The following is a 21,619-nucleotide window of genomic DNA, read 5'->3' as shown; positions in this document are numbered from 1 at the left end:
CAGCTGTTCTCTGTGCCGACTGTCAAGCTGACAGCCGGCACAGAGAAGCTGTAGCGCGCCGGCTCCCAGTGTTCAATTGTACTCATATCTGTGATGCGAGTACAATTGAAGCTCTGACTGCCGGGTCAGAGCGACGCCAGCAGCGTGATCAGGTCATGTGATCACGCTGCTGACGTCACTCACCTGCGCGGCAGAGCAGGAGCTGCAGATCGAGCAGGAGACACAGATCGACCAGAAGACACAGAGCGGTGGTAAGTGCTCCAGTGGAGCTGAAGACACCGAAGGTGCAGGGGGGGATTTACTGTGAGTGGGGATGGGGGGCATATATTGTGGGGGGGATTTACTGTGAGTGGGGATGGGGGGCACATAATATTGTGGGGGGGGATTTACTGTGAGTGGGAATGGGGGGCATATATTGTGGGGGGGATTTACTGTGAGTGGGAATGGGGGCATATATTGTGGGGGGATTTAATGTGAGTGGGGATGGGGGATATATTGGGGGGGGATTTAATGTGAGCGGGGGTGGGGGGGATTTAATGTGAGTGGGGATGGTGGGATATATTATTGGATGGGGGATATTTAATATGAGTGGAGATGGGGGGATTTATTGTGGGGGGGGAGATTTAATGTGAGTAGGGAGGGGGGATTTATTGTGGGGGGGAGATTTAATATGAGTGGGGATGGGGGATTTATTGTGGGGAAGGGATTTAATGTGAGTGGAGATGTGGGATTGAATGTGTGTGGGGGGAGATTTGTCATGGGGATGGGGGGATTTAATGTGTGGGGGAGATCTAAGGACACAAAATGAAGAGCAAAAGGGGAGATGGGGGGCATATATGAGGAAACAGTATGGAGGTTGGGTGCAGACAGTTTGGGGTCAAACGGGGGAATGTGTGCGGACACAGTATGAGTAGCGATGTGAAAAACGTATGTGGACAGAGTACGGGGAGTGAGGGTGTTGGGATGTGTGCATGCGTAGCATGGGGGACAGTGTAAGGGCACAGCCAGGAGGGGATAGTATACAAAGGAGGGGGAGTGTGATGAGAGGGTACAGTATAAATACTGGACCCTATAGGGACACAATGTGAGAGGACAGTATGAAGAGGGGGCCAGTATGGAAAGGGGAGGTCCGTGTAAAGAGCGTGTACCATAAGAAGGACAGTGTGGGGGTCATATTTTATGCAGACAATATAGTGAGGGGCAATTTTTTTATTCAGGAGCATTATAATGACACTTGTATCTTTAAGGGCGTCATGTGGAGATTTTCTGCAAAAGAGTGAAGAAGATGGAAGTCTGCAGAGACAGCTGTGGATGAGATAACTCATCATGGGGATCTGGACAAGATGAAGAAATGAAGGAGAACGACTCCAGAGACACGTCATCTATAAGGTACCTGGATGTAAATGTTATTTGTGATACTGACTAATTCTCATGTTTTTATTTATGTTAGGAGCATTAAAGGGGATGTCCAGGTTTGTGATGAGTCTGCAGTCATTCTTTGTGACTGCAGACTTCTGAGTTCTCACAGTGCGCACTGCACGCTGTCAGGATTCTCTTGTGCTGGCGATTTACATACATGTGGTCACGTGCTGACTAGACATGCGGGCCTCACTCAATGATAATGAACTGAGCGAGGCCAGGCACGTCTAGTCGGAATGTGGTCAGAAGTATATAAATCACATGTTTGTGCTGACATGACTGTCCACCGGCAAGGGAGAATCCTAAAAGTGTGCAGTGCATGCATTGTGAGAATTCAGAAGCTGCAATGTGAGGATTCAGCTCTGCAGGTTCCAGTAGTCGTCACATGGACACGTCACTCATATGCGATTTTCATACTCATGGTCCTGTAACAACGAGCTTCTCTTCTGCTTCTCTCAGTTTTTCACTGAACATTGGGAGCTTAAGGGAGAGGAGCTCACTGGTACATGACTAAGTGTGCAAATCGCATACGTTCTGGGGTGGGAGGGGGCACCAAACTGAATTCTTGCCCCAGGTGCCAGAAACCCTAGATACACCTCTGGCTCTCAGCAGAACAGATTAAGCCCTGCACTGTCATCAGAAACCTGCAATGTTTAATATGAAGGTGAAGTGTTTCTAATCAGTGCAGGAGTAAGAGAAACAAGGCAGCAAGGTTTTCTGACTAACTTTGTTACGGTAAACCCATTACAGTACCCCTCTTTCTACGACACTCCTCCGGAACCAAAGGGACAGGCCTATCAGGGTGTGCCACGTGAGAAGACTGGATCAACCTGATCGCATGTACGTCAGATGCTGGTGCCCACATCCTTTCAAAATTTCACAAAATTTCTAATTGGCCATTCAGTTAAGTGGTCAAACCCTTCTTGTTGTGCGCCACATACACATGGCCTTAATGGAAGCACTGGAAACCCTGCTTCAACATACATTTTTGGAGCGAACATCAATACTGCTCATTTAACAATGTGCAGATGGACTCCGGTATGCCATCTTTGATGCCCTATTAGTAATAAGATGCTTTACAGAAGTATTGCAGTGTATAATCCAAGCAATCACAATTTTTATCTAATATAAGGATTGACTTTATAACAAAATTAAAAACAAGGATATAATTGCTTATTTTTGTTTTATTCTGTTTCTCTAAAAATTGAACAAAATAGTGATCAATCTGAATTACAGTACAGTCCCAATAAAATCTTCAGTCTATGAAAAGACCAAAATGTTTTCAGAATATGGTGGAAGTTAAACAACTTTAAAAATGTTGTAAAACATGAAAAGAATAAAAAAAGGGTATTCTCAAGTTTTTAACTTGCTGCAATTTTCAATTGTCTTTCTTTTTCTTTCTGCTGTCATTCTCCTGCAATGACAACTTTTATCTCTTATAATGTACATGTTGGTTTCATGGAACTTGACCACCAGGCATTGTCCGAGACTGCATAGTAGTTACATTCCAGGAAGAGGGTTAACTCTTAGCATACCAGTCATCTCACTCCATACCACTAATTTCGATAAAGGAGTTAGCTTCTCACCTCCCTCACATCTTCTGAAGAAATACTGTTACAAGTCTTGCCAAATGATCTGCTTACAGAGCAGGTCTACTAATAATAGCTCTCTGCTCAAAGTGTCCTGAGAGGTGTGCTTGTTCAAAAGCCCTGTTATCTCTTTATAGTTTTACTAATACTACAGTTATATTATTCACCTAAGCTGTCACAAGGAGTGCCTTCCCTGTCAGAAACAAAGAAGGAAAGAGACTGCAGAGCTCTGAGCTGCTCGAAATACAACTTGAAAATACCCCTTTAATTTAGTATCACTAACCTGAAAAATAAAGTTAAACGTTTACATTTTTTCTTTCCCATTTAAAAATAATAAGTTATAGAATAAATTATACTCCAAAAGGATGGCATTAAAAAATACTACTGATCATTCAAATGTCACTATCAGAGCCATACAAGTGACTGGATCAATGATCGAGTCACCACTTCACAGACATGGGGGAGTTTGGGACCTCTGTTTTGGCATAGGTGAGGTGGCCAGTGGTCTCACCCCAACAATCGTACATCAGCCATCTACTTGTGGACATTGATAGGTTTTCCAAAAACATATATTGTATTTTTTGGACCATAAGACGGTGCGGACCATAAGATGCACCCCAAATTTTGGGGTGGAAAATAGGAAAAAAAGATTTTTATAAGATGGGGGTCTGTCTTATTGTCTGAATTTGAAGTATCTTACCTGGGGGCTGGCGGCAGTGGAGTGGGTTCACAGGAGGCATGATCCCGCCTTAGGAGGCATGATCCCTCCTCAGGAAGCCAGCGGCGGCAGAAGTCGGGCAATGCTGCAAGCCCTGGGTGGGAGGGTGCTGTTGGCCCAGTGTTGGTGGTGAGACAGAGCAGAGTGGGTTGCATGGCGCAGGGTCCCTTTCTCAGGAAGCCAGTGGCAGAAGTGTGGCGATGCTGCAGGCCTGGTGTTGGTGGTGAGCAGAGTGCATCATCGGTTTCCCGGCAGCCATTTTCCCAAAGTCGAGGACTGCAGGAGGCAGCACGTGTGCAGATTGGGGTCACTGTCCAGCTGATATCGCAATCTGTGCATGCACGGCATCTGACGGTCATTTCCCTGAAGCGTGCACAGATTGAGTTCTCGGATAGTGCGAGATCCCAATCTGCGCACATGCTGCCGGAGGCGACCCACAGATTCAGCAACATGGTCACCGGGAGACCAATGATGCACTCTGTCCTGCTCTCTGCCAACACTAGGCCCTCAGGATTGCCATACTTCTACCTCTGCCGACATCCTGAGGAAAGCACCCTGCTCCACTACCACCGCAACCCTGCAGTAAGTCTGTATTCAGACTATAAGATGCATTACCCATTTTCCTCCAATATTTTTTTTGGGCAGTGCATCTCTTAGTCCGAAAAATATGATATTTAAGGAGTATGCACCAACAGCAGAAAGTGGCATTGTCTTAAAGAAGCACTCACAGCGGTGACTCGCAGTTTTCCTTAGTGCTGCCCTGCTCACCATGTTCAAAGAAGAGCTACCAGGATGGTGAATAGACTGCAAACTGTGTCCTACAAGGATGAGATGTTTTAGTGAATCCTGCACTGAGCAGGGGGTTGGACATGATGGCCCTGGAGGTCCCTTCCAACTCTAGCATTCTATCATTCTATGTGGTTTCTCCTTATGTCTGGCCGTTCCTCTGAATGTTCTTCATTCACCACTGCTGCACCTGCATGTGGCATCCATTTGGCCTTAAGGGAGGTGTGACCGGTCTCTGCAGGAATTTAACCCCGCTGTGTCCTGCAGAGATTAGGTTCCTCGGAGTATCTTGTGCATGCAGGTCCTATATTAGGCCACTTCATCCACCAATCTCCTCCTGAATGTTGGTTGCTAGCCTGTTTGTCCTATTGATCTGTTTAAGCTTGTGTGTTTCTATTGCTCTTGTTACTGTCCCAGCTTGCCTACTTGTCCTATCTGACCTCTCCTGTCCTGACCTCGGCTTCATATTCTGAGCCTATGCTGTCTGCCCTGACCTTGGATTGTCTGACCACGTTTCTGTGTTTGTTCTCCTATACCTCATACCCGTGTTGACAGGTGAAAGGAACTGCTTCAGGGGTCGGACTTATCTTGGAGGGGTGCTTCTGGTAGACACCAAGTTCCACTCCAGGGCAGTCCCCGGATCTGCAGCAGTTGATTGGAAGATCAGAGGCAGGTCAGGTCTGGAGAGGTTAGACAAGGATGGGTAGGCAAGCTGGGACCATAATGGGAGAAACAGAAACACACAAGCTCAAACAGATCACTAGCAGGACAAACAGGCTAGGAATCAACAACATTCAGGCAAAGAGCGGTGGGTGGAGCTACCTAATATAAGACCTGCCGCCATGAGATAGGCCAGGGAACTTAATCTCTGAAGGACACAGCAGGGTTAAATTCCTGCAGAGACTAATCTTGAACCGGAATGGTAACAGACACTTCCTAGTGAGGTCCGTGTTTGATGTCCGTGCCCGAACAGTAGGTGTTCAGTACGGACACCGAACTTTATTATATAGGCTCTCATATCTCTAGATATTTACCTGCCTGGTGCCTGCACGTAGCCAAACACTGCGGGGGGGAAAATGAATTTTATTCTCCCAGACAGAATTCGGTTCAGTCAAGAAAGGCCGTACTGGCCCCTAGGGCCATCAGGGGAGGCCGACATGACGGGGTCACATGCAAAATCAGGGCCACAAGGGGTTAATGGGCAGTTACAGGGTTAAGTGGGCTGCGGGGAGTTATTTGAATTGGTGAGGGGGGAGGGACCCAGAGGGGCGGAGTGAAGGGGCTTTGGGCTGAGAGACTGCAGGGCAGTTATTGGAAAACTGCCAAGGATGAGTCAGCATTCGGCTGGAGCACGTAATTACCTGCGGTCTGCCAGCAAGCGAAGCTCCCACCCACCCTCACTTAATTTTCGAAATCGGGATTTCATTTGTTATGTTTGTTAACGGTATTTATGCTTATGTTAAATAGTGAGTGTTAATTTTCTGTCATAGCAGTAAGGCGGGGGAGGGAGGTCCTCGAAGTTGGTGGAAAGGGCGATGGCGGATTGCAGGGGGGGGAGATCTCTATTGGTCCTGGACTCCCCCGGAGTAGTTTACGAGGAAATGTGGTCGATCAGTCGGTGGAATGGATAATTTTGGGGAATTGGTATTGGTTGGTTTTGGCCGGGCTGGTCATTAGCTGCCTCCGAGCTGGTGCTTCGCGGCTGGGGTCAAGACTAAGCCTGGAGGCCAAAAGGAATATAAAATAGGAACATTGAAAATCCTTAATTTTGTGGCTTCGAGGACCACCTCTTCCTAGTTTGGGTTTTTTATTTAATTGTGTAATTGTTTGTTAATAAAAGGCTGCTGTGGCCATTTAATCCAAAACAGGTGTATTGTCATTCTTTTTGGGTATTACAACTGATGTTACTATAGGGTGGGGGCGGTATGAATAAGAATTTGGGAATAAGGGGATATTATCGGAGGCGCTGGTGAGTCAAGTGTACCCCAGAGGTCATGGGAGTGGCGCCGATGCTTGTTCAGTCACTTCTCTGAGAAGACACAGCAGCAGCTTTAACCTCTCCCACAGTGCTGACTGACAGCCGGCCCCAATGCAGAGCCAGTGTCAGATAATGCCAGGGGTGCAGTTGCTCTGTATTCTCAGAACGATGACTTAACCAGCAGCGCCTCTGTGACTGAAACCAAATGCTGGTGGGGAGGATAAAGTTCATTTTTTCTCCACAGTGTTTGGCTGCATGCAGGCACCAGGCAGGTTAGTAATGCTGTTAGCCTGCAAATTATCCCCCATATCTTCAGGTTAATACTGCTTTTTCTGTTGTCAGGTTCCCTTTAAACGTGCATCAAGTCAATTATTTCAGCATTTTTGTGCAGCATTTTTCCCCATGCAAAGCAATGAGAAAGTGAAACAACTTTGTAGATAAACACTATAAACATTTTTCCTGCTTTTCTTTAACAATTTTTGGTAAATAAGACTAACTTTATTAAACATCTACTGTAGACAAAGCAAAAAAATGAACAAAATGGGTGTTTTGGGAGTAGCATTTTTACTGCCAATAGAGTAGGTTTTGGCTGCTGAAAAAAACACATGTGAACATAGCCTAAAACTAACTTTATTAAATGTACTGTAAACAAAGCGCACATACTTGCACCCAAAAAACACTGCAAAAAAAGCATCAAAAACTCTGTGAAAACATCTGAAAACAAACCTTTTGAACACAGTGGTTTTGCAGCCAAGAGAGTAGGTTTTAGTTGCAGAAAAAAACACGTTATATTTTCTGGTGAAATTGTGGGTCACCAAGATGAAAAACTTAACTCTGTTCATTTGCTTCTATAAAAGGACAGAAAAATGTGATTTTTAGATTGCATTGCTGATGTGATATAGTTACAGGAGTAAAGTAAATATTGATACTGTTCTTTACTTTACAGAAGTGCCTTCAAGAAAGTTTCCAGCATCAAGACTTTAAGGAATCTGGCAAATTCTTCAATTCCTTAGCAGAGAGATATTAATTCTACTGGTCTTGCGACAAGAAAAAAAAATCAACAACCACACTAACTATGAAATTGTGTTTCCCTGTAATGGTTAGGAAGTAACACAAGACAGAAAAACAGTTTATTTTGCTATGATGATCTTTCCAAATGCTGTTATACTCCATCGATAGATTTGGTTTACACTTTTATACAATTTTTAACATATCCACTGACAATATATAAAAATGAAAGCAATTTTAGTAATCTCAGAGAAATTTTAGCGAAAGACTTACATTTTACTTCTAGCAAGATTAACATTTTTTTGAAGCTAGCCGTATACTGTACACTAAAAATTATGAGATCTGTAAAAAAGGCAACACATATTGTTTTAATTATGAGTTTAAACTTGTATAGTATACTGCTTGTTCAATGCTTGCTTTTAATGACATTGATATTTTTATATTTTTGTTGGTAATTTCAAATTTTCTGGTTTTCATTATAAGTCTGAATTATGAACTGCTGCTCCCCAAAATCTTACTTACCTGGTTGGGACTATTACTGAGATCCTTTGGCAAAAATTGAAGCTTTGAAAATAAACATGATTTTGTAATACTCTGTTGAGAGATGTTTATGCGGTCTGTGTCTGGCCAACTAGTGGTTGTGATGTCATTTGCAGTTTTTTAAGGGTTTTGCTAACATGTCACAGTAATACATAAAAGTTCTATTGCAAGAAATTTGATTCCTTATCTAACGTAAAAGATAAAGGTGGACACGTCTGTACCTGAAACCTGTCCTGAATGTACGGTCATGACTATATGATGTCATGAGCCTGTTTTATTGCTCTCAGAATGTAGATGTTCATATTATGATCTTCTACCAAGTATGTTTGAAAGCTTCAAACAAGGTAACTCTACTGGGCCATTGGTTATTCTAATGCTCACATGCAGTGCAACTATGCTAATAAAACATGTATCTTTCATAATGATAGTCAGATGTTAGCATGGTTAAGCTAAGTTTGACCACCGGAGTGTATGGCTCCACTAGGCAGTACCTTCACTCCTGTGAAACTTATACCCTGAACATGTCTAGATGTGTATGTAATGTAGTGTGAGTTAATATACTTACTGATCACCATCTTATCCGGTCTCCAGCACCACTCTGGTTACCTTCTCATTCATGTGGCTACAATTCCGACTCACTGGATCACATTGTGGTTTATAATTGAGCTGGAAATCACTTTTACAGTGTTAGGGTACCGTCACACATTGAAATTTCCATCGCTACGACGTTACGATTCGTGACGTTCTAGCGATATCGTTACGATATCGCTGTGTCTGACACGCTACTGCGATCAGACACCCTGCTGAGAATCGTACGTCGTAGCAGATCGTTTGGAACTTTCTTTCGTCGCTTGATCACCCGCTGACATCGCTGGATCGTTGTGTGTGACAGCGATCCAGCGATGTCTTCGCTTGTAACCAGGGTAAACATCGGGTAACTAAGCGCAGGGCCGCGCTTAGTAACCCGATGTTTACCCTGGTTACAAGCGTAAACGTAAAAAAACAAACCGTACATACTCACCCGTCGGTGTCCTTCAGGTCCCTTGCCGTCTGCTTCCTGCTCTGAGTGCCGGCCGGAAAGTGAGAGCAGAGCGCAGCGGTGCTGCGCTCTGCTCTCACTGTACGGCTGCACTCAGAGCAGGAAGCAGACGGCAAGGGACCTGAAGGACACCGACGGGTGAGTATGTACTGTTTGTTTTTTTACGTTTACGCTGGTAAGTTACTGGTAACCAAGGTAAACATCGGGTTACTAAGCGCGGCCCTGCGCTTAGTTACCCGATGTTTACCCTGGTTACCCGGGGACTTCGGCATCGCTCCAGCGCCGTGATTGCAACGTGTGACCGCAGTCTACGACGCTGGAGCGATGATTATACGACGCTGCGACGTCACGAATCGTGCCGTCGCAGCGATGAAAATTTCAATGTGTGACGGTACCCTTAGCCTAGGTAGCGTCAGAACGAGGCTCCAAAGGCTCACACTGTAAAAATGACTCCTGGCTCACAAATAAATCACAATGTGATCCAGTATTTAAGAACTATATGACCGGAGTGGCTCTAGAGACTTACACTACATTAAATAGACAGACATTTAGAAGCTTTAGAGTGGGTGCTCCCTCTTTCATCCCACCCACACCCCTGCTGTGCAATTGCAGGGAGCTGAAGATAAGCATGGCAACTGCAGGTCAAATCATGACCTCCGATTCTGCCAAGCATTGTGGCCTATTAGACCATATACTGTACAAGCAGCGTCTAATCAATGTACTACCAGTGCAAAACAAACAGATCTAATGCATTGCATTAGACCAGTGTTCAGACAAATAAAAGTTGAAGTATCATAGAGAAACTTAGTAAAAAATATAACAATTGTAAAAATAGTAAAAACACAAAGTGAAGCTGGTTTCACATTTGCGATTGTGTCCACAGCGTTTCGGCCGCATACATCTGCATGCATCGTTTTTTCCTATCTTTAATGATGTGGATGCAGGTACATTTGTTTGTATGCTTTTGGCCGCATTTGACTACGCATGAGTCCTTTCGGCTTGTGCGGCTGGGCTCGGCTAATGCAACATGTTGCAATTTTGGTGGTGGCAATTTGCAGCCGCCAAACGCATGCTTATGCTTGCGGAAGGAATGCATTGAGACAATACATTACAGTCTATGGGAACGCAGGTGTACGCAAGTACACGCGTTCGCTAGCATTTTCGAATGCATGTGTTTTTCCAGAGTAGACATATCTAGACACTAATTAGCCACCCCCCCACACAAAGATAGATAAAAATAATGTGTGGGCACTGGCAGTACACTACTCTACAGACCCCTGAAAGCAGACACACTTTGAAGCAGGCACTTGGAAGCAGACTGGAACCTTTCCAGAAGAATCACAACTTTGGCTAATGTGAGTATAACAGCGAATGTCTGTCTCCTTTTTTCTATCTTTAGTATGTACCAATTTCTGTCTATTTTTTCTTGCAGTATTCATAATGTCTTCTTCCTCATCTTCTGAGGAGCGCCCTGGCCCTGAATGTGCTGGACAGGAAAGTGAAGTGAGTACATTCCCTACTGATTGGTAAGTATTCTCTGTCACATATACACGTGGTCATTTTTTTTTCTTATCAGACCAGTTCTTCCACTGCAGCGGAGGCAGACCAGGAGCAGTCAGCACACGTTCGGGTGGCAAGATGGTGTGTAAGATACTTGACTGATTTTTTTTTTCATGACTATACTATTCTTGCCTGTTTTTTATTTCTTCACTTTGCTTCTATCTTCCCATTTTTGTCTTGACAACTATTTTTTTCTAGACTTTAACTTATTCTTTCCTGTTTTCTGTATATCTTGTTTTCTTTCTTTTTCTTATCTTTACAGCATTAATGTCTTTCTTTATTTTATTCGTTCCAGAATGGGATGAAGAGCTCCTTGATAATGACCTTCTCATTTCCCTGGTTGAGGAGTGAGTCCTGTTGTGGGACACCCAGATTCAGCAGCACTCGGACAACTTGGTCATCAGGCGGCTGTGGAATGAGGTGGCCCAAGCGATGATGGATGGCTGGGACAATGCCACGCTGTTGTGAATTCTGTTCTTGAGCTCCCTCCTGTGGTTATGAATGGTACTTCGGCGAGTTCTGTCCATGGACTCCCTCTGGTGGCTGTAAGTGGAGCTGCTGGTTCTGAGGTTCCTTCCCCAGCTGACCTCGTTCAGGCCTTGGTTGGCTGCTCTATTTAACTCCACTCAGATCGTTACTTGATGCCAGCGGCCAATGTCCTAGTACTGGTTCAGTTCTCTTGGATCTTTCAGATGACCTGTCTACTTCAGCAAAAGCTAAGTCCCTGCTAGCTTATTTGTTACCACTGTTTTTTGTCCAGCTTGCTATCATGATTTTTTAGCTGGAAGCTCTGGGATGCAGAGTGGCACCACCGTGCCGTGAGTCGGTGCGGTGGTTTCTTTTGCACACTCTGCGTGGTTTTTTGTTAGTTTTTTATGCTGACCACAAAGATACCTTTTCTATCCTCAGTCTGTTTAGTTAAGCCTGGCCTCCTTTGCTGAAACCTATTTCATTCCTGTGTTTGTGACTTCCATCTTAACTCACAGTCAATATATGTGGGGGGCTGCCTATTTCTTTGGGGAATTTCTCTGAGGCAAGGTAGGCTGTATTTTCTATCTTTAGGGGTAGTTAGCTCTTAGGCTGTGAAGAGGCATCTAGGCAGAGTCAGGAACGCTCCACGGCTATTTCTAGTTGTTGTGATAGGATTAGGGGTTGCGGTCAGCAGAGCTCCCACTTCCCAGAGCTCGTCCTGTATTGCTAGTTTGCTCATCTGGTCATTTCTAGTGCTCCTAACCACTAGCTCATCATAACACCACGCCATGGGTTCAAAAGGAATTTTGTAAGTATTTAAATGTTGTGTGATGCGCCATTCACCTTGGCTGGAATCACACAACTGTGTGTGCTGCGATAAACTCCTCCGAGTTTCTCGCATCACACACAGTTGTGTAATCCCGACCGAAAGTGCATGGACTAAAAATTATTTTTTTTCACAGTGAACAAAGTCAGAACCCGTTGGCGTTCGATGAAGGATCACTTCAACAAGGACCATCTTCAAGAGAGCCAGGTTTGCAGTGGTGCTGCAGCAAGGATCAGAGAGTACAAATATCATAGCATGCTGGCGTTTTTGAGACCGTCCTTGCCCAGAGAACGTAAGTATTTTTGTGTTGTATTGCATTGTGTTGGATTCCCTAGTCTGTTTTTTTTTCTAGTCCACAGGAGATGGTGCTTTTACTATTGTAAATTTTTGGTGCTAATGTTTTTCTTTTATTTTCGCAGAACCTGGAGCAGCACCATTGAATGTGGATCTGGAGCGGTCCTTCATTGAACAGCCACAAACCTGTCCCAGCCATCCACCAGCGAATCAGCAAGTGGGCCTCCAACACAGACTGGAGACCAGGAAGTTGGTCCATCAGGTGTTCCCTTGTCCAAGTCCTCTGCCTCTTTTTGGGGGGGCTCTTCCCGCCAGCGGCAGAAGGCCTTGGACAGGTCACTCATGCCCGAGTTTCTTCACTTGAGCTCGGACTTCCAGAATGGCTTAAAGGCCCTGGGAGATAGACTGGAAAGTGGTCTGACTCATATTAACACACTTTTCTAGGATGTCAACCAGCGCTTTAACTGTCTGGAAGCCGACCTCCAGAGACCAGCACATCATTTCTTTAATCATCATGATCTCCAGCTCAATGTCATGCAGGCCTGCAATGCTGCTTACATGCAGGCTATGCAGCAGTCTTGGTCAGTGGGGGTATTTCCACCTCTGCCAACACCGACACGCTTGACCTCAATACCATGCATGGCCACCACCATTCCAAGCCCCGCTGGACACCACTACAGCGCCCCCACTATGCCGAGTGCTGCTGCACAGTCCACCCCACCACCATGCCGAGTGCTGCTCTTGTTGGTTCCTCCACCACCACCACCACCACCAAGATGCCGGAGCAACCGGATCCTGCCAGGCCTTCCACCAGCACTATGCCACAGCAGCAGCACCCGTATCCTGCCAGGCCGTCCACTTGCACCATGCCACAGCAGCAGCAGCAACCGGATCATGCCAGGCCATTCACCCACACAATCCCACCTGAAGACATAACGCCAACACTCAGAAGACAGCAGCACAAAACACTGGGGAGGAAGAAAAAAAAACATTGGATTCTCGCACTCTCTCCCCCCTCACCTCAAAATGTGTCTGTGATGTCTCTCCCTTCCAGTGTGTCTGTCCCGTCCCATGCCTCCACTACCATCCCTGACCTCACTGACCCCACTACTTTTGCCACCCCTTCCAATGCAACCCCTTCGTCATCTTTACCCAGTCAAACGTCTCAGCTCAACCCACCCCAGTTCCGTCACGTTTCCCCAAGTCGCCGTAGTTAAAGTAATTTTTTTTTTTAATAAATGTGTGTTTTTTTTGCCCCTACTACTGTTTGGTTCTTTGGGTTCCGCCGCCGGCAGCATACACATGCACTGACTAAACACACTGCACTGTACACTTGGTGTTTTTGCCACCTCATATCTCGAGGATTGACGCTTGAAAACTGCACTGCAGCTTTGTTTCCTGTGTCTGTCATGGAGCTATCAGTTGTCAAAAACAAATATAATTTTCTCCAGCATCTCTTCAGTCTTCGTAATCTATTGGATGCAGAATGAAGAGACGATGGATGTAATACATGGCGTTTCTATACTCACCTCACCAGGTGTCAGAAATAGTGAATTCATGATGCACAAAACCCAGCATCCTGAATCAACTATTTCTGACACCTGGCCAGGTGAGTATAGATATGCCTTGTATTACCTCCATCGTCTCTTCATTCTGCGTCCAATAGATACTGCAGACGCTGGATCGAATCAGAAGTCGCCTACCATAGCACTGACATCATAAGTGGATTTGAGTTGATTAAAGACAGAGGGCACTCGGTACAGGTCTCAAAACAGGTTTTTTAGTAACACAAAACATTACAGGAAGATTTTAACATTACAGGTACATACACAAACACAACAGAACATTTTATTAAACCATTCCATCTTGCCATGCCACACATCCGATATCAGAAACCAAGTAGGCAGCAAATTGGTCCCTCATTTGGGCAACTTCTACTGTTGACTACAGAGAGTGATGATGGTAATCTGGCAAGGGGTTTGAAACTGGTTCATCAACTTCAATGTTGGGACGCTCTTTAGCCATTATGTAGTTATGTAGAACCACACAGGCTTTGACAACCTCATCGACTGTCTCCATTTTTAGATTAATGGCTGTTCCAAGAATGTGCCATTTTGAGACAAGAATCCCAAGTGGTTCTCAAGTCCCGACTGAAGTATGGTTTCAGTAAGTTTTCACACATCTGAAAGGCCTCATACCCAACCATAGCAAATGGCATTGGCAGGCCTTCAGTGTTGGGAAGAGGTCGTGGCAGGGGGAAATTCAAATGTTTTCCATACATACGTATTTATGTAATATATATATTTACTAAAAACATAAAGGAAAAAACAAATAATACATGGCAGAACAATAATAATTATGACAGGAGTTTGTTTTGAAATATTACGTACCTTAATGTGACCAGGAGACATTACTCAGCAGGAATCGCTCTACTGAGCTGAGTGTCCTGTCTTCTGATGGCTCCTTGGACACGATCAAGCAAATCCTGGAATATCTCTTGAGACATCCTGGTATAGTCCACAAATTTCTCCAGGTTGGCATGGAGCTCACTTTATAGGGTGTGGTAGGCTCCACGGCTCTCCCGGACCGATAATAGGGTGTCTCCAAAAACGCTGATGCCATGTTCTTCTCTGTCTTTCTCTGTTTCTTTGTTGCTCACAAGCAAACGCAAAGGCAAGAAACAGCTTGAGATCCAAATCCAGGGTGAAATAAAAGCTCTCCATGCAAAGATACATCGTGAAGCAGGATACAGGAGCAAAATCTGAATATTTCAGCTGTACAAAGTGTCTATATAAAGAATTCCCATGAGACACGTCCATTGGTGTCCCATTGGTGGTGTCTGTTTATCTAGCTTTTTCTCCTAGTACATTTTTCACCTTTACAACTCATGTGCATAAAAAGCTCAAACACATGCAAAACGCATGCAAATGCATGCATAAGCTGATGCGGATAAAAAACGCTGCGTTTGCATGCGTTTTTTTGTGCGTGTGTGGATGCGGACTTGTGCTGCAGACACAACCGCAAATGTGAAACCAGCCTTAGGGGTGTGGTTTGTCTGCATAACAGGAGGGATGCTTCTTTCCATCTAAATCGAAAACCACCAGATTATTTGCCAGCAAGGGCTGAACTGCAATTTAAGCCTAAGAATGGAGAAATTGTTCAAGTTTGATAATTGCGCATAAAACCACCGAGAGGCAAAAAGTATTGAAAGAATACAAATGCATTTATTTAAACAATAAGTAAACAACAAATAACATATACAGCCCTGGCAAAAATTAAGAGACCACCACATCAAAGCCCTAAGTTAAAAAACAGACACACCACGAACAATAAAACATTTTTTTTGTATATACCGTATATATGTGTATATATATATATATTGTAGGGATTTCACTCACTCAGGTGCGACGGCTGACACTTAGGAGGCAGGTTCCAACAAAAGTTCAAAGGTTTATTGCTTCATAAACCAGTTTAGCATAAACAGGAAAAACAAATAGCCTTTAACTCAGGCAAAAGGGAAAAAACAAGTGTCCATTCCTTCAGGCTCAGTGCTGGAGCCTTAACACACTGGAGGCTAGCACCTCCACACATATCTCCTGTGTTAAGCATTTGCCTGTCTTATATAGAGCTAACCACACCCAGTAACCCATAACATGATTAGCCATGTGGTCTGACATCACCACAGGTCCTGGAACACACATATATACATGGTTATATACAACAAAGAAATACTCCGGGCTACATTACATCAACAAAGCACTTATGTGGCACATACCTCCTGTCGACTACACACCCTTTAGCCATGCTACAATATATATATAAATTATAGTAGTCTCGGTGTTCTGTGAGAAGCAGGGTGAGAGACCAACCACACCAACCGAAAACATGAACAGCCAAAGAGTGTATCACAAGCAGAAAGTCAATTAAAAAATGCCTTTATAAGGTAGAAATGGCAATTAATAAAATAATTAATAAAATATGTACACGTATTAAGACAGGCTTACAAATATATATAATAAAAAACTATGTCAGATATAAAATGGTGAATGCCAATATATTCTTTTCAGGCTATATCCCTATTCGTGCATCACAAAAATATATAAAAATTTAAAAAAGGGGTGGACAAAATCAATGTGAGTAAGTAAAAAGTATATATAATGTGCAATATTGGTAAATCAATCACTCTATTCAAAATTGTACACTATTAATTGAAAATGTCCCAAAAATAACCTGCACGGTGTAAGGGCAAACAAGTATAAGACCATAAGATTTCACCAATCATACAGACATGGCAAAAATGCTATTCAAGAATAAAGTGCAAGGTGCAAACAACCAGAGGGAAATAGCGCTGAAAATATATGTATTATACCTTTAAGGGTCACCACGTCCTGTCACCGCGCACCCCGTCGCGCGTTTCGGAATACCTTCCTTTGTCAAAACCCTGTCAAGGGCTGCCCAATCTCCAGACCTGAACTACCATTGAAAACTTCTGGAATGTAATCAAGAGGATGATGGATAGTCACAAACCATCAAACAAAGAAGAACTGCTTACATTTTTGCTCCAGATGCAGTGTGAAAGACTAGCAGAAAGTATGCTAAGATGCATGAAAGCTGTGATTAAAAGTCATGGTTATTCCACAAAAAAATGATTTCTAAACTCTTCCTGAGTTAAAACATTAGAATTATTGTTTCTAAATGATTATGAACTTGTTTTATTTGCATTATTTGAGGTCTTAAAGCACTGGTTTTTTTTATTTGACCATTTTTCTTTCTCAGAAAAAAAATACAAAACTTATTGCTTGGAAATTCTGAGACATGTCAGAAGTTTATAGAATGAAAGAATAATTTACATTTTACTCAAAAATATACCTATAAAGAGAAAAATCAGACAAACTGAAAATATTGCAGTGGTCTCTTAACTTTTGCTAGAGCTGTAATATCATGAGAAGCCATGGACATATAAAATGCCCTACCACTGTAGGAATCAGTACAGCAGGCAATCTAACATTAGTGTGAGTCTCTTCCTAAGGGCTCATACTCATCTGCGAGGAAAACAGACAAGTGCATTCCAATATAAAAATTTGGATTGCACTCTGACCAATGTTAATCTATGCTTCCATGCTCATCTGTGATTTTTTTTTTTCAACCGAGATCGGACTGATTAAAATCGCAGCATGCTGCAATTGTCTTCATATATTGGATGAGACTTGCCAATGCAAGTCAATAGCTGCGAGAAAAAAATCGCACAGCAGGGCAATGAAGGAGTGGCTTCGTAAGAAGCAAATTAATGGCCTGGAGTGGCCTAGCCAGTCTCCAGATCTCAACCCCATAGAAAACCTTTCAAGGGAGTTAAAAGTCTGTTGCCCAGCGACAGGCCCAAAACATCACTGCTCTAGAGGAGATCTGCATGGAGGAATGGGCAAACATACCACCAACAGTGTGTGCCAATCTCGTGAAGACTTACAGAAAATGTTTCACCTCTGTCATTGCAAACAAAGAATATATAACAAAATATTGAGATGAACTTTTGTTAATGACTAGTGATGAGTGAGCACTAAAATGCTCGGGTGCTCGTTGCTCGGGTCAAGCAGATTGGAATACTCGGGTACTCGGCCAGAACAACGAGCCCGATGTAAGTCTATGGGAGACCCGAGTAGTTTTACCGCAACCCCCCTGGGGGTCCTTTTAAGGTCTAACAACGTCTTAAAATGATGGAAACACTGCTCAAATGACATAGGGACATCATGGGGATCGCCCCTGGAAGCATTCCTGACTCCTAGTTCACAGCTGTAAACTTTTTTTTTAATTTTTCCCGGTGCAACAAAAAACACACCAAAACGGATTTTGCTGGGAAATATGTCAAGGTACATCCTTTGCAGGTTAATGACTTGCCTGTAAGGCCAAATATTTAACCCCAGACTGAAAATTTCCTCCCCCACTTAGGCTTAGTTCAGACGCAGTGTTTTTGAAGCGTTTTTCAACTTTAACATTGCTTTCAACCACTACAAATGCATTCACTGGGAAATGTCATTGTAACATTTAACAACCCTAGCTGGCCATGTGGTGTGTGACACATAAGCAGACCTATCTTGTTTCATTTATGAAGGAGGGACTCTTAAAGTCGCAGAGCCTATTGTTACTGGTGCATCAGGCGGCATTAATCTTCTTAAAGGGCCATTATGAAACAGTGGGTCTCCTAGCTGTTGTAGCCTATGCTGTGAGTGGATGGGCTGCCAAGAATTACGACGCACCACAATACCCCAGTCATAAGATGTCCAGGGGGGACTCCTGAAAAAGTGTTGCATTGAATTCAAGGCCTGCCCTGCTACCAATTCATATGCACCCCAATAAGCCTTTGAACCCACATACTGGAAGGGCCCCTGAAAATCCACTTCACAATATGCATTTTGTACTCCGTACTCCTTTGTTTTACACATTGGCAGCAAAGCCAGCCCTGCTGCATGGTCAGTCATATGCACCCCATTACGCCTTGGAACCCACATACTGGACGGACCCATGAAAATCCACTTCACAACATGCATTTTGTACTCCTTTGTTTTACACATTGGTAGCAAGGCCAGCCCTGCTGCATAGTCAGTCATATGCACCCCATTAGGCCTTGGAACCCACATACTGGATGTGCCCAGGAAAATCCACTTCACAATTTGCATTTTGTACTCCCGTACTCCTTGGTTTTACACATTGGCGGCAAGGCCAGCGCTGCTGCATAGTCAGTCATATGCACCCCATTAGGCCTTGGAACCCACATACTGGATGGGCCTGGGAAAATCCACATCACAATATGCATTTTGTACTCTGTACTCTTTTGTTTTACACATTGGCAGTTTTACACATTGGCAGTAACTCTAGTTTCACCCAGACCTTCAAGTGGCCAGCTTTCAAGGTTGGATGAAACTGAGATATCATGGAGTCATCAGACGAGGGGCCATAAACCCCTAGAATATAAAAGCCACAAGGATTTAGATCAAACCACCACAGGCAGAGTCCCAGTAAACCTTAATGTTTTACAGTGACAAACACCAAACATATAGAGGCTTAGAACTGTTTGTGAAGTGAATAAACAAACATTTCTCAAGATTGTGTCACTATGATCATTGTCTGTCACATCTGTTAATGTTTTACAAGAAATGCAGCTATGTGATTGTCTGAATGCATTCGGTATACAGTATTTTATTCTGGATTCCAAATCACCATTTGTATATTCGCCATTTGTACATTTTAGGCAGCCAAAGTTATGGCTCTCAAGGAAACTAATATAGTCGACAAATAAATATTTGTAATGAACTACAGATCCAAACTAGCAGCATTGCTTTATCAAATTTATATGAAGTGTATTGTGTCCAATGTGAGCAACCAGGCAACACAAAAAGGAATTTTTCAAGTGAGCTCTTTAAGGTTCAGAAATTTTATGAAGTCTTTGCCAACAAAGGATGTGGTTTCACCAATGGGGGGTATCTTTTTTAAAAATATATTGCCATCACAGCCCCCCTTGCTCAAAATTCTGTGGCCTATAAAATTACAGAACACGTTCACCCAGGTCATGTTGTCAGAGATAAGGAAGAGACATTGCAGGAAACAGAGTTAAGAAGTAGGCCCAATGTAGGGGTGTGGGTATCTGAAACTTGTAATAGAGGGCATGAGCTAACAAATAATTCCCCAATGTGGGGTCCTTTTATTTACTAAATAAAATATTGCCATCACAGCCCCCTTGCCCAAAATACACCATACAGAGCAGGTTCACCCTGGTTATCTAGTGGCAGTTAAAGGACACATTGCAGGAAACAGAGTTATGAAGTAGGCCCAATGTAATGTTATGCCCAATTCCCCAATGTGGGATCCTTTATTTACTAAATAAAATAGTGCCATCACATCCTCCTTGCCCAAAATGCATCGTATAGAGCACGTTTACACAGGTGATCTAGTGACAGTTAATGGACACATTGCAGGAGACAGAGTTAACAAGTAGGCCCAATGTAATGTCATGCCCAATTCCCCAATGTGGGGTCCTTTCTTTACTAAATAAAATAGTACCATCACATCCTCCTTGCCCAAAATGCACCGTGCAAAGCACATTCACGCTGGTGATCTAGTGGCAGTTAAAGGAATAATTGCAGTAGACAGAGTTAAGAAGTAGGCCCAATGCAATGTCTTGCCCAATTCCCCAATTTGGGGTCCTTTATAATGGCAGCAAAGGACACATTGCCAGAGACAGAGTTAAGAAGTAGGCCCAATGCAATGTCATGCCCAATTCCCCTATGTGGGGTCCTATCTTTACTAAATAAAATAGTGCCATCACAGCCCCCTGCCCAAAATTAACCGTACAGAGCACATTCACCCTGGTAAACTAGTGGCAGTTAAAGGACACATTGCAGGAGACAGAGTTAAGAAGTAGGCCCAATGTAATGTCATGCCCAATTCCCCAATGTGGGGTCCTTTCTTTACTGAATAAAATAGTGCCATCACAGCTCCCTTGCCCAAAATGCACAATACAGAGCACGTTCACCCTGATGATCTAGTGGCAGTTAAAGGACACATTGCAGGAGACAGAGTTAAGAAGTAGGCCCAATGTAATGTAATGCCCAATTCCGCAATGTGCGGTCCTTTCTTTACTAAATAAAATAGTGGCATCACAGCCCTCTTGCCCAAAATGCACCGTACAGAGCACGTTCACCCTGGTGATATAGTGGCAGGTAAAGGACACATTGCAGGAGACAGAGTTAAGAAGTAGGCCCAATGCAATGTAATGCCCAATTCCCACAATGTGGGGTCCTATCTTTACTAAATAAAATAGAGCCATCACCGCCCCCCTGCCCAAAATTAACCATACAGAGCATGTTCACTCTGGTGAACTAGTGGCAGTTAAAGGACACATTGCAGGAGACAGAGTTAAGAAGTAGGCCCAATGTAATGTAATGCCCAATTCCCCAATGTGGGGTCCTTTCTTTACTAAATAAAATAGTGCCATCACAGCCGCCTTGCCCCAAATGCATCGTATAGAGCACGTTCACCCTGGTGATCCAGCGGCAGGTAAAGGACACATTGCAAGAGACAGAGTTAAGAAGTAGGCCCAATGTAATGTGATGCCCAATTTCCCAATGTGGGGACCTTTTTTACTAAATAAAATAGTGCCATCACAGCCGCCTTGCCCCAAATGCATCGTACAGAGCACGTTCACCCTGGTCACCTACTGGCTATGGATGATGAGGATGAGGATAAGGAGGAGGATAACAACAAACAGACCAAATCTGGAAGCGTATATCCATGTGTGGTTGTGAAGAGGTGCATGAGAATACATCTCCCCAAAACAGAGAATGTATTTGAGGTTATGTTTTGCTGTTTTCACTTGGTGGTGTACAGAAGTCTTTCCCAA

At 43.7% G+C, this 21,619-nt stretch overlaps 1 protein-coding gene across 2 annotated transcripts in view; it reads left to right on the top strand.

The window, feature by feature from the left end:
- The window catches only part of LOC143804786 (dihydroxyacetone phosphate acyltransferase-like), a 236,278-nt gene extending 228,192 nt beyond the window's left edge, over positions 1-8,086 (top strand). For both annotated transcript variants that reach the window (XM_077283224.1, XM_077283225.1), the window contains exon 16: positions 7,437-8,086. In XM_077283224.1, coding sequence (XP_077139339.1) covers positions 7,437-7,474 — 38 coding nt within the window. In that variant the 3' untranslated portion in view covers positions 7,475-8,086. The remainder of the gene's footprint in view (positions 1-7,436) is intronic.
- Positions 8,087-21,619: the final 13,533 nt, after the last annotated feature.

Source organism: Ranitomeya variabilis, chromosome 2 (assembly GCF_051348905.1).
Source record: "Ranitomeya variabilis isolate aRanVar5 chromosome 2, aRanVar5.hap1, whole genome shotgun sequence".
In the NCBI taxonomy this organism is placed as follows: domain Eukaryota; kingdom Metazoa; phylum Chordata; class Amphibia; order Anura; family Dendrobatidae; genus Ranitomeya; species Ranitomeya variabilis.
This window is presented reverse-complemented; position numbering and strand designations above follow the sequence as displayed.